The 15,531-nt window shown below is 40.1% G+C and overlaps 1 protein-coding gene across 4 annotated transcripts in view; it reads left to right on the forward strand.

The window, feature by feature from the left end:
• Positions 1–15,531, forward strand: part of dlp (glypican dally-like) — a 336,501-nt gene that overhangs the window by 316,850 nt on the left and 4,120 nt on the right. For all 4 annotated transcript variants that reach the window (XM_071675291.1, XM_071675293.1, XM_071675295.1 and 1 more), the window contains exons 7-9: positions 2,610–2,786; positions 5,057–5,160; positions 5,944–6,083. In XM_071675291.1, coding sequence (XP_071531392.1) covers positions 2,610–2,786; positions 5,057–5,160; positions 5,944–6,083 — 421 coding nt within the window. The remainder of the gene's footprint in view (positions 1–2,609; positions 2,787–5,056; positions 5,161–5,943; positions 6,084–15,531) is intronic.

Raw genomic sequence — 15,531 nt, forward strand, 5'->3', positions numbered from 1 at the left:
TCAAACTCACCTCCCAATTGACTTGACCCTCAACCCTACTGTACCTAATAACCTTGCTCTTATTCACATTTACTCTTAACTTTCTTCTTCCACACACTTTACCAAACTCAGTCACCAGCTTCTGCAGTTTCTCACATGAATCAGCCACCAGCGCTGTATCATCAGCAAACAACAACTGACTCACTTCCCAAGCTCTCTCATCCCCAGCAGACTTCATACTTGCCCCTCTTTCCAAAACTCTTGCATTTACCTCCCTAACAACCCCATCCATAAACAAATTAAACAACCATGGAGACATCACACACCCCTGCCGCAAACCTACATTTACTGAGAACCAATCACTTTCCTCTCTTCCTACACGTACACATGCCTTACATCCTCGATAAAAACTTTTCACTGCTTCTAACAACTTTCCTCCCACACCATATATTCTTAATACCTTCCACAGAGCATCTCTATCAACTCTATCGTATGCCTTCTCCAGATCCATAAATGCTACATACAAATCCATTTGCTTTTCTAAGTATTTCTCACATACATTCTTCAAAGCAAACACCTGATCCACACATCCTCTACCACTTCTGAAACCACACTGCTCTTCCCCAATCTGATGCTCTGTACATGCCTTCACCCTCACAATCAATACCCTCCCATATAATTTACCAGGAATACTCAACAAACTTATACCTCTGTAATTTGAGCACTCACTCTTATCCCCTTTGCCTTTGCCTTTGTACAATGGCACTATGCACGCATTCCGCCAATCCTCAGGCACCTCACCATGAGTCATACATACATTAAATAACCTTACCAACCACTCAACAATACAGTCACCCCCTTTTTTAATAACATTTGATACCAGCATATATATAACTGACATAGACTAACCCCTCCCCCAGGTGTTTCTTGATTATATAACTTGGCATTGCAAAGTATATAATGTATCATTGGACTCTCAGATGAAGTACTTGTGTACACCTTGTATTTGATTGTTGTATGATCCAATTGATTGGCAGTCTTAGTACATGAGATAGGCTGCTCAGGTAGCTGGTTATGTCTACTGTAACAAATAAACTAGTTAATGTGTTGAGTTCATATGTAGTGTATTTTTCATTGCATTTTGCATGAGACATAACAGCTGGAGAGAATGAATATTTTTCTCTCTCTAGGGAGATGTAGTTTTATATGTAAACGAAATACAAATATACTTTCATGCAGCTACCTTAGTCACGTAGCATCAGGAATAGATTACTGAGCTGTGAGGAAAAATCCTTGATTTTCACCTATTTCTGTATTAACAGTGCTTTTAGAAAACTATGTTAATATATGGAGAAGGATTTTCAGCCCCCTACACCTACTCTTTTAATATTTGATATGAGGGAAAACTTGAGTAGGATTCTTTCTCCTTTCTATTCTATCCTGTTTCTGGGAATAATAGATTTGAGCAACAAATTAGTCTTAAATATGCATTTGTAGGTTGCCTTGGTAACCCACCGGAACTAGTTATTTTGTTTCTATGAAAAGTTGAGGTCTGAATTTTAGAAAGCAACCCAATTGAAAGTTGTGCATTAGGTTTATATGGATGAAGCTTGACTGGTATTTATCGCATTGACTCGGTGCGTATCACATTTCCTGTAAGTTTCATTTTATTGCCCTTCACAGCATTGCAGTATCAAATGTAATCAACAAAATCTGTTGAAACAGCAAAACAGCTCTACTTGGGGAGATGTAGGGATAAAGCAAAGCATATACATAAAAAAGAATAGTATTAAGGCTGACCTGGATTTTGTGGGGGCGGGAGCACACAGCAGACACATCCATCTTTTTGGAAGGCTAGCGTGGGAATGAAAGGCATTGATAGTGTGTCTGTTTAAATTTGGAACTTATTGTCTGAGTAATTGTAGTTGAGTAGCAGCCTTACCATGTGAACACTAACCTGGTGTTTGATTATTGATATATGTCTCAACAGCCTGATGACAAGCACAGAGAAGTATTTTATCACATAGCACTCTCTCTTTCCTTAAATGATATGCATACTGTGGAGCAATACTATTGCTAACCTATCCACCCATGTATCCAATTTGTTACATTAATAAATATGTGTATATGAGGAGCATGCTGACTTTTTATGTACAGATGAGCAAGACACTGCTGAGTGCTATATGGCTTATTGTTTGTAAGCTAATCTATTGCAGGATATAATTAGGACATTCATGATTGATGGTTTAGTAGAAAGTGACCATTGTCTTAGATGAAAGTAAATTCGTATTTTATGAAAAACAAAACTTACTAGCTGTATATGTTCCGTATATGTCTGTTCACCTCATCTTCAGGGGATGGAAAAGACAGTTAGCTTAAGAGACACAAGGAAGGAAGTTTTATGTTCAGGAGCTTTATGTGGTGTAGATGAATGTACCAAATATGTGGTTATTGTTGTGGCTAGAGTAAATTCTCCATGGATCATGTTTGACTTAAGGGAAAAGAGGGAATCCGACATAATTGGTTTATGCACTTGTCAGTGGAGTGCCACACTTTGTTGAACTCAGCTTTTGGTTGAATCTTTTTATAGACATTAAGATTGTTGTTTAACTTGTTTTACGTTTTTTTAGGTGTTTCAAGGCTGTGGACCACCCCGATTGGGGCGAAGTAAGAGGCAGGCACCAGTAGAAGGAGAACTTTCACAAGAATTTTTAGATTTTAGGACCAATATTCGCCAAGACAAGAAACGTGACAAGGAAATGGATACCATATATGTCAGTAGACATGTTCATGAAATCAAAATCAAGGTTAGTGAAAAATACATGATCATGTTTATAGCTCATTTGATGCAGATTCATTTTTAGTTAGTTAGATTGTTACTGTACGCTTATTGATTTTAAGTTGATGTCTTTGTTTTTGATATGTATAATATTAGTGAGATGTAATGAATTTTTCGCTCTTCAGCCTCCTGACTCACGTATTCTTTAATTTTGATTTTGGCTAGCATTAAGTATAGTATTAGTTATGATAAAGTATACCTGGTCAGATATTTTTTGCTGTTATTCTTTCTATCAGTAGATAGTCATTAATTTCAATTGTTTACTGCTGTGGTTGCATTAATTACATGATCAGCCTTGACATACAGTTCCAGTTGCAGCTAAAATTTCAGTTAGTGGAACTGATTCCAAACATGTACATAGATATTTTTTCATACTTGTTTGCTGTTTCCTGCATTAGTAAGGAAGTTCCAGGAATAAAAGAAGAAATGGCCTCATTCACTCACATCCACTCTTGAGCTGTCATATGTAATATACTGAAACGACAGTCCCATATCCATGACCATACCCCACAAACCTTCCCAGACCACTTTGTATTCCTTGGTTCAGTCCATTGACAGCACCTCACTCTTTCCTTTTATGTCCATTTCAGTATCCCCTTTCTCCTTTTCCCTTCATGAAGAAGGGGAGACCAAATAGGATATGGAAGAACTGAGTGAAACAGGTTTTGAGTACTCAGGGCTTGAACATTCAGAGGATATAAGAGTTGCACAGAATAGAGTGAACTGGAGTGATGTAGTTTGCGTGGGTCAACCAGGACATACGAAGTGTTCTCGGGAAATCAGGGAAAGGTCTGTGAGACCTGGTTATGGGTAGGGGGCTGTGGTGTATTACACATGACAGAGTGGATGTGAGTGAGAGTGAGTTTATTTCTCATCTGTTCCTGGCATTATCTTGCTATTGCAGAAAAGGGCAAACAATTTTGATTAGGAAAAGAAAATGTATGCAGACATAAAGTTTATGAAATTGGAAAGTTCACAAGGCCTTTGCTAGAATACCTTTTACAGTGGATTTCTTTAGAATTAAAGGTATGTATCTGATTGAAAAACAAATGATTAATTGGTTTTGTATTCTGATAATTAAAATGAGATTTTCAGGAAATTTGTCTCATGAAGATTGAATTTAAGGAGCATTTGATTATTTTTCCACATCCAGGCCCCACAGAACGTTCCATGGTTCAATCCATTGACAGCACGTCGACCCTGGTATACCACATCGTTCCAATTCACTCTATTCCTTGCACGCCTTTCACCCTCCTGCACGTTCAGGCCCCGATCACTCAAAATCTTTTTCACTCCATCTTTCCACCTCCAATTTGGTCTCCCACTTCTCCTCGTTCCCTCCACCTCTGACACATATATCCTCTTGGTCAATCTTTCCTCACTCATTCTCTCCATGTGACCAAACCATTTCAAAACACCCTCTTCTGCTCTCTCAACCACACTCTTTTTATTTCCACACATCTCTCTTACCATTACATTACTTACTCGATCAAACCACCTCACACCACATATTGTCCTCAAACATCTCATTTCCAGCACATCCACCCTCCTTCGCACGACTCTATCCATAGCCCACGCCTCGCAGCCATACAACATTGTTGGAACCACTATTCTCTGGTTTCGGTGCATTGTTACATGACAGCTAGAGACTGAGTGCGAACGAATGGGGCCTTTGTTGTCTTTTCCTAGCGCTACCTCGCACACATGAGGGGGAGGGGGTTGTTATTCCATGTGTGGCGAGGTGGCGATGGGAATAGATAAAGGCAGACAGTATGAATTATGTACATGTGTATATATGTATATGTCTGTGTGTGTATATATATGTATACATTGAGATGTATAGGTATGTATATTTGCGTGTGTGGACATGTTTGTATATACACGTGTATGTGGGTGGGTTGGGCCATTCTTTCATCTGTTTCCTTGTGCTACCTCGCTAACGCGGGAGACAGCGTCAAAGCAAAATAAATATGAAAATAAATATTGATTATTTTTCACATTCTTCGACATTACACAACTAAATATTATTCCGTTTTCATTGGTGTACAATTTCAGTACACCTTTTGTAGTAAAGGAATATCTTTCAACCTCTGTTTCAAATACATCCAGTGTCTGGTATCCTCTCATATGAATGTATTATGAATGATTTTGGATATTGTGCACTTGGAGTAGAGTTCAGTTTATTCAAATCAACAATGTCCATAAAGTACCAAATTCATAAATCTATCACTTAAACAGATTAAGAATGCCCGTGACTTCTGGAGTTCGCTGCCAGCCAAAATGTGCATAGATGCTGATGGTGATGCTGCTTCACATTGTTGGACTGGTACTAAACTTGGCAAGTGCGTATTTACTGCTTTGTAATTGGGGGTCTTGTGATATTTGAAGTTAATTTGTTCAGATTATATAATTGGAAGGAAATAAGATAGTGGAAGTACACTTACTGCATGTGGTTTTATATATGTCTTTATCTTATGTTCAAGAATATATGACTGAACCTTAAAAGGAAAACTCCTCTTTTGGCCTCCATCTCTGTTCTTTTCCTTTGAAAAAGTAACACTGGAGTGAAGGTTTTCCAACCCCCCCATTCCCATCCCCTTTAGTAGCCTTCTACAACATGCAGGGAATATGTGGGAATATTTTTTCTCCCACTATCCCCAAGGACATATTAGCTTTTTTTGTTGAAAAGTTTTCGATAGTATAGAGATCTACATAAATTTCAGTTCTGGGGAGGGGTAAAATAATCAGTTCCAGTTCCACTAAGTTTTGTCACAGTCATAGGAGAATTAATTTTTTTGTCATCTCTAAATCTCAGCTAAGTTTTGAGTTAAAACATTTAAAACCTAGTCCGACCTTTGTAACCCCCAACTGGAGCCCCAATCTCCACCCCTGATCACTGCTTAATGCAGTGTAACCCAGAGGTAGTGCAAGGAAAAATAATGTCAGAAAGAAACTAGTCAGCAATATAATGTTTTATCCCTTTATGTGGAATAGCTGGCAAAATCATTACAATATATTTTTTTATAGAAGAAATTATCCTGAGCATGTATAAGTACTTTGATATTAAGTGTTGGTATTTCTAACCAGGTTATTCATGACATTGATTCATACTGGTAACTTTACAGATATGAGGGAAAAAGTGGCCTTAATGTTACTGAGCTACATCATAGCTCTGATATGGATGAGCAGATCATGCGTCTAAAAGTGATTACCAGTAAACTTCAGGAGGCATACAAGGGGCGTGATGTTTCCTGGATTGATGAGGGTAAGGAGTGCTGTTTCAGTGCATGAGAGAAGAGGAATGCATTTCAACTTTCATTATAATGACATAAGTTGCTTATATTGCTGTACAACCTTTTGGCCTTACCATACTTGCAGAACAGAGCTAGAAACTTCCCATAGTATTTTTATTGTATAAAGCATTATCAAGCAGTATGATGTAAACTTGATCATGGTGGCTTTATGAGAGTAGATAGTCAGCTGACATTGCATTTGTCTTATTTGTTTTAGGTGTATTTCCATCTACTTGAAGAATTGTCTTTATGACAATTGTTGTTGACCTTACTTCAGTTGGTTTTATTTATGTGAGGTACATCTTGTCAAAAGGGAGAATTCCTTGCCCACATTCTTCTGCTTTCCCTTTAATTTTGTAATTGTACTCTGTAGCATCTCAAACTGAGCTTTTCTGAATATAAACTGTCCCAGGAAATGAAAATTTTGACCTGGTAATACCTTTACTTATGAATGAGCTCCAGAAAGATTCCAAGTGAATTCTCCATCCAACATACAAACAGTCACCCATACGTATGAATCATGGAACTATGTAAATGTGCATATTTTTATTAAATGTAAGTTCTTTTAATGTTTTATGAATTGCATTTATTTCAGAATACAATGTATATTACATCATTATGAGCAGGTATGGGTATTTACTCTAATTTTATGCAAATTTTTAGTATTTCTTTATATTTTCCAACTTAAGAACAAATCAGCTTACGAATGGAGTCTTGGAATGTTGCCTGCTCATAAATCTTGTTTATCATTCTTCCATATGTGTTATCCTTTTCCTCTGTTTATGTTATCCTTTTCTATATCTTTTTTATTGATTGTTATTTTTCTTTTTATTATTATTATTTTTTTTTTCATTTTGCTTTGTCGCTGTCTCCCGCGTTTGCGAGGTAGCGCAAGGAAACAGACGAAAGAAATGGCCCAACCCACCCCCATACACATGTATATACACACACGTCCACACACGCAAATATACATACCTATACATCTCAATGTACACATATATATACACACACAGACACATACATATATACCCATGCACACAATTCACACTGTCTGCCTTTATTCATTCCCATTGCCACCTCGCCACACATGGAATACCATCCCCCTCCCCCCTCATGTGTGCGGGGTAGCGCTCGGAAAAGACAACAAAGGCCTCATTCGTTCACACTCAGTCTCTAGCTGTCATGCAATAATGCCCGAAACCACAGCTCCCTTTCCACATCCAGGCCCCACACAGCTTTCCATGGTTTACCCCAGACGTTTCACATGCCCTGATTCAATCCACTGACAGCACGTCAACCCCGGTATACCACATTGATCCAGTTCACTCTATTCCTTGCCCGCCTGTCACCCTCCTGCATGTTCAGGCCCCGATCACTCAAAATCTTTTTCACTCCATCTTTCCACCTCCAATTTTCTTTTTATGTTACCTTTAATTCATTCAGAACAAGATAGCTCACTTAAAAACTTCTCTAAAACTTTTTTTTACCAATCACATCACTGTATTTTCTTGAACATAAACCACACATTTTCCCCTGAACAAAATTGTAAAAGTTCTGGTGTGGCTTACTGTAGAATGAACTTTCACAAGAATTTGTCAGAACATGGCTTCTCCCTCCTCCAGCCTATTTTAGCACAATACTGCAGTATTATCACCTGCTGTTTTAAGTAAATGTTGTCTTCTTTATGCCCAATGGGCAAGTATTGTGGTGGCTGGGGAGGATAGGAAGTAATGAAAGGGTAAGAGATATGTGTGGAAATAAAAAGAGTTTGGTTAAGAGAGCAGAAGAGGGTTTGTTGATATGGTTTAGACATTTGGAGAGAATGAGTGAGGAAAGAATGATGGAGGGATCAAGGAGAATTGGGAGACCAAATTGGAGGTAGAAGGATGGAGTGAAAAAGATTTTGAGGAATCGGGGCCTGAGCATACAGGAGGGTGTGAGGCGTGCAAGGAATAGAGTGAATTGGAATGATGTGGTATACCGGGGTTGACGTGCTCTCAGTGACTGAACCAGGGTATGTGAAACGTCTCGGGTAAACCATGGAAAGGTCTGTGGGGCCTGGATGTGGATAGGGAGCTGTGGTTTCGGTGCATTACAGTTTGTATAGCCACTATAAGTGGGAGGAAGGGGTGGAGGAATGAATGAACAGGGGTGTTTACTCCATCCACTTTCTCTGCTACCTTCTCCAACAAAACTTTGCTTTCCATGAAATTATTTATTATAGTTGTTAAGTATAGTTATATTGGATTTATTCTTGTAAATGATTGCTCTGTCAAACAATCACTTGCCCACATGTTTTTGAATATTTTAAAATTTTTCGTGTCTGGCATCATTGTATTGATTTTCTCACAAACATTGGATAATTAAATCACTGGGTAGCAGTAGCCAGGCATAATTCTGATGCGGAAACTACTTACTCCCAAGTTTTGCAACTTGTCCCTGATACTGGAAATGATAATTTTCAGGAAACATTACTTTAACATCATTTATCTGGTTATTAGAGGATTCTGGTAGAGAGAATAAGGTTATCTATTTCTTAAGTTATTTTCCTTTATTATTGCCTCATATTTTATTTTTCATACACATCCATCATTTCCTGTGTTAGTGAGGTAGCATTAAGAACTGATGACTGAGCCTTAGAGGGAAAATCCTCACTTGGCCTCCTAATCTTCTTTTTAGGGGAAAAGTAAAACATGGGGGGACTTCCAGCCCTATTAGTTGCCTTCTGCAACATGCAGGGAATATGTGGGCAGTATGTATTCTTTCTTCCCTATCCCTATGGAAGGTATTCCACGTGTGGCGAGGTGGCGATGGGAGTGAATGGGGGCAGACAGTGTGAATTGTGTGCATGGGTATATATGTATGTGTCTGTGTATGTATATATATGTGTACATTGAGATGTATAGGTATGTATATTTGCATGTGTGGACGTGTGTGTGTATACATTGTGTATGGGGGTGGGTTGGGCCATTTCTTTCGTCTGTTTCCTTGCGCTACCTCGCAAACGCGGGAGACAGCGACAAAGCAAAATGAAAAAATAAAATAAATAAAATAAATATATTTTTTTATTTTGTATATATTCACCATTTCCCACGTTAGTGAGGTAGCGTTAAGACAGAGGAGCCTAAAAAGGGAAATATCTCACTTGGCCCCCTTCTCTGCTCCCTTTCTGGAGGGGAGGATTTCCAGCCTCTAGTCACCTTTCACAACCTGCAGAGAATATGTGGGAAGTATTCTTTCTCCCTTATCCCCAGTTTAGGGTCTCACGCTTCTTGCTCCCTCCACTTCTGACATGTACAGGGTGTCCAAAAAAATGTACTCACTTTTTGACACCCTATAACTCGAGGGTGTCCAAAAAAATGTGCTCACTTTTTGACACCTTATAACTCGCTGAACTTTTTCTTTTTTCAGATCCAATTGACCCTGAAAAAAGAAAAACAATTCAGTGAGTTATAGGTTGTCAAAAAGTGAGTAAATCTTTTTGGGACACCCTGTATATCCTCTTTGTCAGTTTTCCTCACTCATTCTCTCCATATGTCCAAACCATTTCAAGCACACCCTCTTCTGCTCTCTCACCCACACTTTTTATTTTCACACACCTCTCTCACCCTTTCATTACTTACTTGATCAAACCACCTCACACCACGTATTGTCCTCAAACATTTAATTTCCAACACATCCACCCTCCTCCACACAACCCTGTCTATAGCCCATGCCTCGCAGCCATATAACATCATTGGAACTACTGTTCCTTCAAACATGCCCATTTTTGCTCTCCGAGATAACATTCTGTCCTTCCACACATTCTTCATCACTCCAAGAACCTTCGCCCCCTCCAACCTGTGACTCACTTTCACTTCCATGGTTCTATTCGCTACCAAGTCCACTCCCAGATATCTAAAACACTTCACTTCCTCAAATTTTTCTCCATTCAAACTTACGTCCGAATTAACTTGTCCCTCAACCTTACTGAGCCTAATTAAAACCTTGCTTTTATTCGCATTTCCTCTTAACTTTCTCTTTTTACATACTTTTCCAAACTCAGTCACCAAGTTCTGCAGTTTCACACTTGAATCACCCACCAGAGCTTTATCGTCACAACAACTGACTCACTTTCCAGGCCCCTCGCATCCCCAATGGCCTGCATACTTGCCCCTCTCTCCAAAACCCTTGCATTTATCTCCCTAACCACCCCATCCATAAACAAATTAAACAACCATGGGGACATCACTCCCCTGCCGCAGACCAACATTCACTGGGAACCAATCGTTCTCCTCTCTTCCTACTTGTACACATGCCTCACATCTTGATAAATACTTTTCACTGCTTCTAGCAACGTACCTCCCACACCATATTCTCTTAAGACCATCCACAAAGCATCTCTGTCAACCCTGTAATATGCCTTCTCGAGATCCATAAATGCTACATACAAATCCATCTGTTTTTCTATTTCTCACACACACTCTTCAAATGTTTGAGGACAATATGTGGTGTGAGGTGGTTTGACCGAATACGTAATGAAAGGGTAAGAGAGATGTGTGGTAATAAAGAGAGTGGTTGAGAGAGCAGAAGAGGGTGTGTTGAAATGGTTTGGACACATGGAGAGAATGAGTGAGGAAAGATTGACAAAGAGGATACATGTGCCAGGGGTGGAGGGAACAAGGAGAAGCAGGAGACCAAACTGGAGGTGGAAGGATGGAGTGAAAAACATTTTGAGTGATTGGGGCCTGAACATGCAGTAGGGTGAAAGGTGTGCAAGGAATAGAGTGAATTGGAACAATGTGGTATACTGGGGTTGACGTGCTGTCAGTGGATTGAACCAGGTCATGTGAAGCATCTGGGGTAAACCATGGAAAGGTTTTTGGGGCCTGGATGTGGAAAGGGAGCTGTGGTTTCAGTGCATTACACACAACAGCTAGAGACAGTGTGAACGAATTTGGCCTTTTTTGTCTTTTCCTGGTGCTACTTCACTGGGGGGGGGATGCTATTTCATGTGTGTGGCGGGGTGGCAATGGGAATGGATGAAGGCAGCAAGTATGAATATGTACATGTGTATATATGTATATATATATATATATATATATATATATATATATATATATATATATGTATATGTTGAAATGTATAGGTATGTATATTGGCGTGGGTGGGTTGGGCCATTTTTTCGTCTATTTCCTTGTGCTGCCTCGCTAACGCGGGAGACAGCAACAAAGTATAATGAAAAAAAAATATAAATATTTTTCAAAGCAAACACCTGATGGACACATCCTCTACTATTTCTGGAACCACACTACTCTTCTCCAATCTGATGCTCTGTATTTGCCTTCACCCTCTCAATCAAAACCCTCCCATATGATTTCCCAGAAATACTCACTAAACTTATGCCTCTGTAGTTTGAACATTCACCTTTATCCCCTTTGCCCTTGTACAGTGGCACTATGTATGCATACCACCAGTCCTCAGGCACTTCAACATTATCCATACATATATTGAATATCCTTACCAACCAATCAACAACACAGTCATCCCCTTTCTTAGTGAATTCTCCTCAGTGCCATCCAAACTTGCCGTCACAAGGAATAAGTGAATTGGGACAATGTGGTATACTGGGGTCGACATGCAGTCAGTGGACTGAACCAGGGCTTGTGGGATGGAAGGTCTGTGGGGTCTGGATGTAGATAGGGAACTGTGGTTTTGGTGCATTGCACATGACAGCTAGAGAGTGAATGTGAATGAATGTGGCATTTTTTTATGTCTGTTTTCCTGGCACCACCTTGCTGAAGCAGGGGGTAGCGATGCTGCTTCCTGTGGTGGAGGTTAGTGTTGGGAATGGATGAAGGCAAGCAAGTATGAATGTGTACATGTGTATATATGTAAAGACAAAGAATGATCCATCCAAAAGAAGGAACAGAGAAGGGGGCCAGGTGAGGATATTCCCTCAAAGGCCCAGTTCTCTGTTCATAACGCTACCTCACTAACGCGGGAAATGGCGAATGGTTTGAAAGAAAGAATTTATTAAAAAAGGGTGTGACTGTGGTGACTGTATTGTTGACTGGTTGGTAAGGTTATTTAATGTATGTATGATTCATGGTGAGGTGCCTGAGGATTGGCGGAATGCTTGCATAGTGCCATTGTACAAAGGCAAAGGGGATAAGAATGAGTGCTCAAATTACAGAGGTATAAGTCTGTTGAGTATTCCTGGTAAATTATATGGGAGGATATTGATTGAGAGGGTGAAGGCATGTACAGAGCATCAGATTGGGGAAGAGCAGTGTGGTTTCAGAAGTGGTAGAGGATGTGTGGATCAGGTGTTTGCTTTGAAGAATGTATGTGAGAAATACTTCGAAAAGCAAGTGGATTTGTATGTAGCATTTATGGATCTGGAGAAGGCATATGATAGAGTTGATAGAGATGCTCTGTGCAAGGTACTAAGAATATATGGTGTGGGAGGCAAGTTGTTAGAAGCAGTGAAAAGTTTTTATCGAGGATGTAAGGCATGTGTACGTGTAGGAAGAGAGGAAAGTGACTGGTTCTCAGTGAATGTAGGTCTGTGGCAGGGGTGTGTGATGTCTCCATGGCTGTTTAATTTGTTTATGGATGGGGTTGTTAGGGAAGTGAATGCAAGAGTTTTGGAAAAAGGGGCAAGTATGCAGTCTGTTGGGGATGAGAGAGCTTGGGAAGTGAATCAGTTGTTGTTCACTGATGATACAGCGCTGGTGGCTGATTCATGTGAGAAACTGCAGAAGCTGGTGACTGAGTTTGGTAAAGTGTGTGATAGAAGAAAGTTAAGAGTAAATGTGAATAAGAGCAAGGTTATTAGGTACAGTAGGGTTGAGGGTCAAGTCAATTGGGAGGTAAGTTTGAATGGAGAAAAACTGGAAGTAAAGTGTTTTAGATATCTGGGAGTGGATCTGGCAGCGGATGGAACCATGGAAGCGGAAGTGAATTATAGGGTGGGGGAGGGGGCGAAAATCCTGGGAGCCTTGAAGAATGTTTGGAAGTCGAGAACATTATCTTGGAAAGCAAAAATGGCTATGTTTGAAGGAATAGTGGTTCCAACAATGTTGTATGGTTGCGAGGTGTGGGCTATGGATAGAGTTGTGCGCAGGAGGGTGGATGTGCTGGAAATGAGATGTTTGAGGACAATATGTGGTGTGAGGTGGTTTGATTGAGTAAGTAATGTAAGGGTAAGAAAGATGTGTGGAAATGAAAAGAGTGTGGTTGAGAGAGCAGAAGAGGGTGTTTTGAAATGGTTTGGGCACATGGAGAGAATGAGTGAGGAAAGATTGACCAAGAGGATATATGTGTTGGAGGTGGAGGGAACGAGGAGAGGTGGGAGACCAAATTGGAGGAGGAAAGATGAAGTGAAAAAGATTTTGAGTGATCGGGGCCTGAACATGCAGGAGGGTGAAAGGCGGCAAGGAATAGAGTGCATTGGATTGATGTGGTATACGGGGTCGATGTGCTGTCAATGGATTGAATCAGGGCATGTGAAGCATCTGGGGTAAACCATGGAAAGTTCTGTGGGGCCTGGATGTGGAAAGGGAGCTGTGGTTTCGGGCATTATTACATGACAGCTAGAGACTGAGTGTGAATGAATGGGGCCTTTGTTGTCTTTTTCTAGCGCTACCTCGCACACATGAGGGGGGGAGTGGGATGTTATTCCATGTGTGGCGAGGTGGCGATGGGAATAAATAAAGGCAGACAGTATGAATTATGTACATGTATATATATGTATATGTCTGTGTGTATATATATGTGTACATTGAGATGTATAGGTATGTATATTTGTGTGTGTGGACGTGTATGTATATACATGTGTATGGGGGTGGGTTGGGCCATTTCTTTCGTCTGTTTCCTTGCGCTACCTAACAAACGCGGGAGACAGTGACAAAGCAAAATAAATAAAAAATATATATATAGGGATAGGGGATTAAGAATACATCCCACGTATTCCCTGCGTGTCGTAGAAGGCGACTAAAAGGGGAGGGAGCGGGGGGCTGGAAATCCTCCCCTCTCTTTTTTTTTTTTTTTTTTTTTTTTCCAAAAGAAGGAACAGAGGGGGCCAGGTGAGGATATTCCAAAAAAGGCCCAGTCCTCTGTTCTTAACGCTACCTCGCTATCGCGGGAAATGGCGAATAGTATGAAAAAAAATATATATATATATATATATATATATATATATATATATTTTTTTTTTTTTTTCATACTATTCGCCATTTCCCGCGATAGCGAGGTAGCGTTAAGAACAGAGGACTGGGCCTTTGAGGGAATACCCTCACCTGGCCCCCTTCTCTGTTCCTTCTTTTGGAAAATTAAAATAAAAAAATGAGAGGGGAGGATTTCCAGCCCCCCGCTCCCTTCCCTTTTAGTCGCCTATATATATGTATATATATATATATATATATATATATATATATATATATATATATATATATATATATTAGGTACAGTAGGGTTGAGGGTCAAGTCAATTGGGAGGTGAGTTTGAATGGTGAAAAACTGGAGGAAGTGAAGTGTTTTAGATATCTGGGAGTGGATCTGTCAGCGGATGGAACCATGGAAGCGGAAGTGGATCATAGGGTGGGGGAGGGGGCGAAAATTTTGGGAGCCTTGAAAAATGTGTGGAAGTCGAGAACATTATCCCGGAAAGCAAAAATGGGTATGTTTGAAGGAATAGTAGTTCCAACAATGTTGTATGGTTGCGAGGCGTGGGCTATGGATAGAGTTGTGCGCAGGAGGATGGATGTGCTGGAAATGAGATGTTTGAGGACAATGTGTGGTGTGAGGTGGTTTGATCGAGTAAGTAACGTAAGGGTAAGAGAGATGTGTGGAAATAAAAAGAGCGTGGTTGAGAGAGCAGAAGAGGGTGTTTTAAAGTGGTTTGGGCACATGGAGAGAATGAGTGAGGAAAGATTGACCAAGAGGATATATGTGTCGGAGGTGGAGGGAACGAGGAGAAGAGGGAGACCAAATTGGAGGTGGAAAGATGGAGTGAAAAAGATTTTGTGTGATCGGGGCCTGAACATGCAGGAGGGTGAAAGGAGGGCAAGGAATAGAGTGAATTGGAGCGATGTGGTATACAGGGGTTGACGTGCTGTCAGTGGATTGAATCAAGGCATGTGAAGCGTCCGGGGTAAACCATGGAAAGCTGTGTAGGTATGTATATTTGTGTGTGTGGACGTGTGTATGTACATGTGTATGGGGGGGGTTGGGGAATTTCTTTCGTCTGTTTCCTTGCGCTACCTCGCAAACGCGGGAAACAGCGACAAAGTATAAAAAAAAAAAAAAAATATATATATATATATATATATATATATATATATATATATGTAAATGCCCATACACACACATATACATTCATATACATATCAACATATACCTACACATACATAGACATGTACACATGTGAATATTCAT

This window comes from Panulirus ornatus, chromosome 20 (assembly GCF_036320965.1).
Source record: "Panulirus ornatus isolate Po-2019 chromosome 20, ASM3632096v1, whole genome shotgun sequence".
NCBI lineage: Eukaryota > Metazoa > Arthropoda > Malacostraca > Decapoda > Palinuridae > Panulirus > Panulirus ornatus.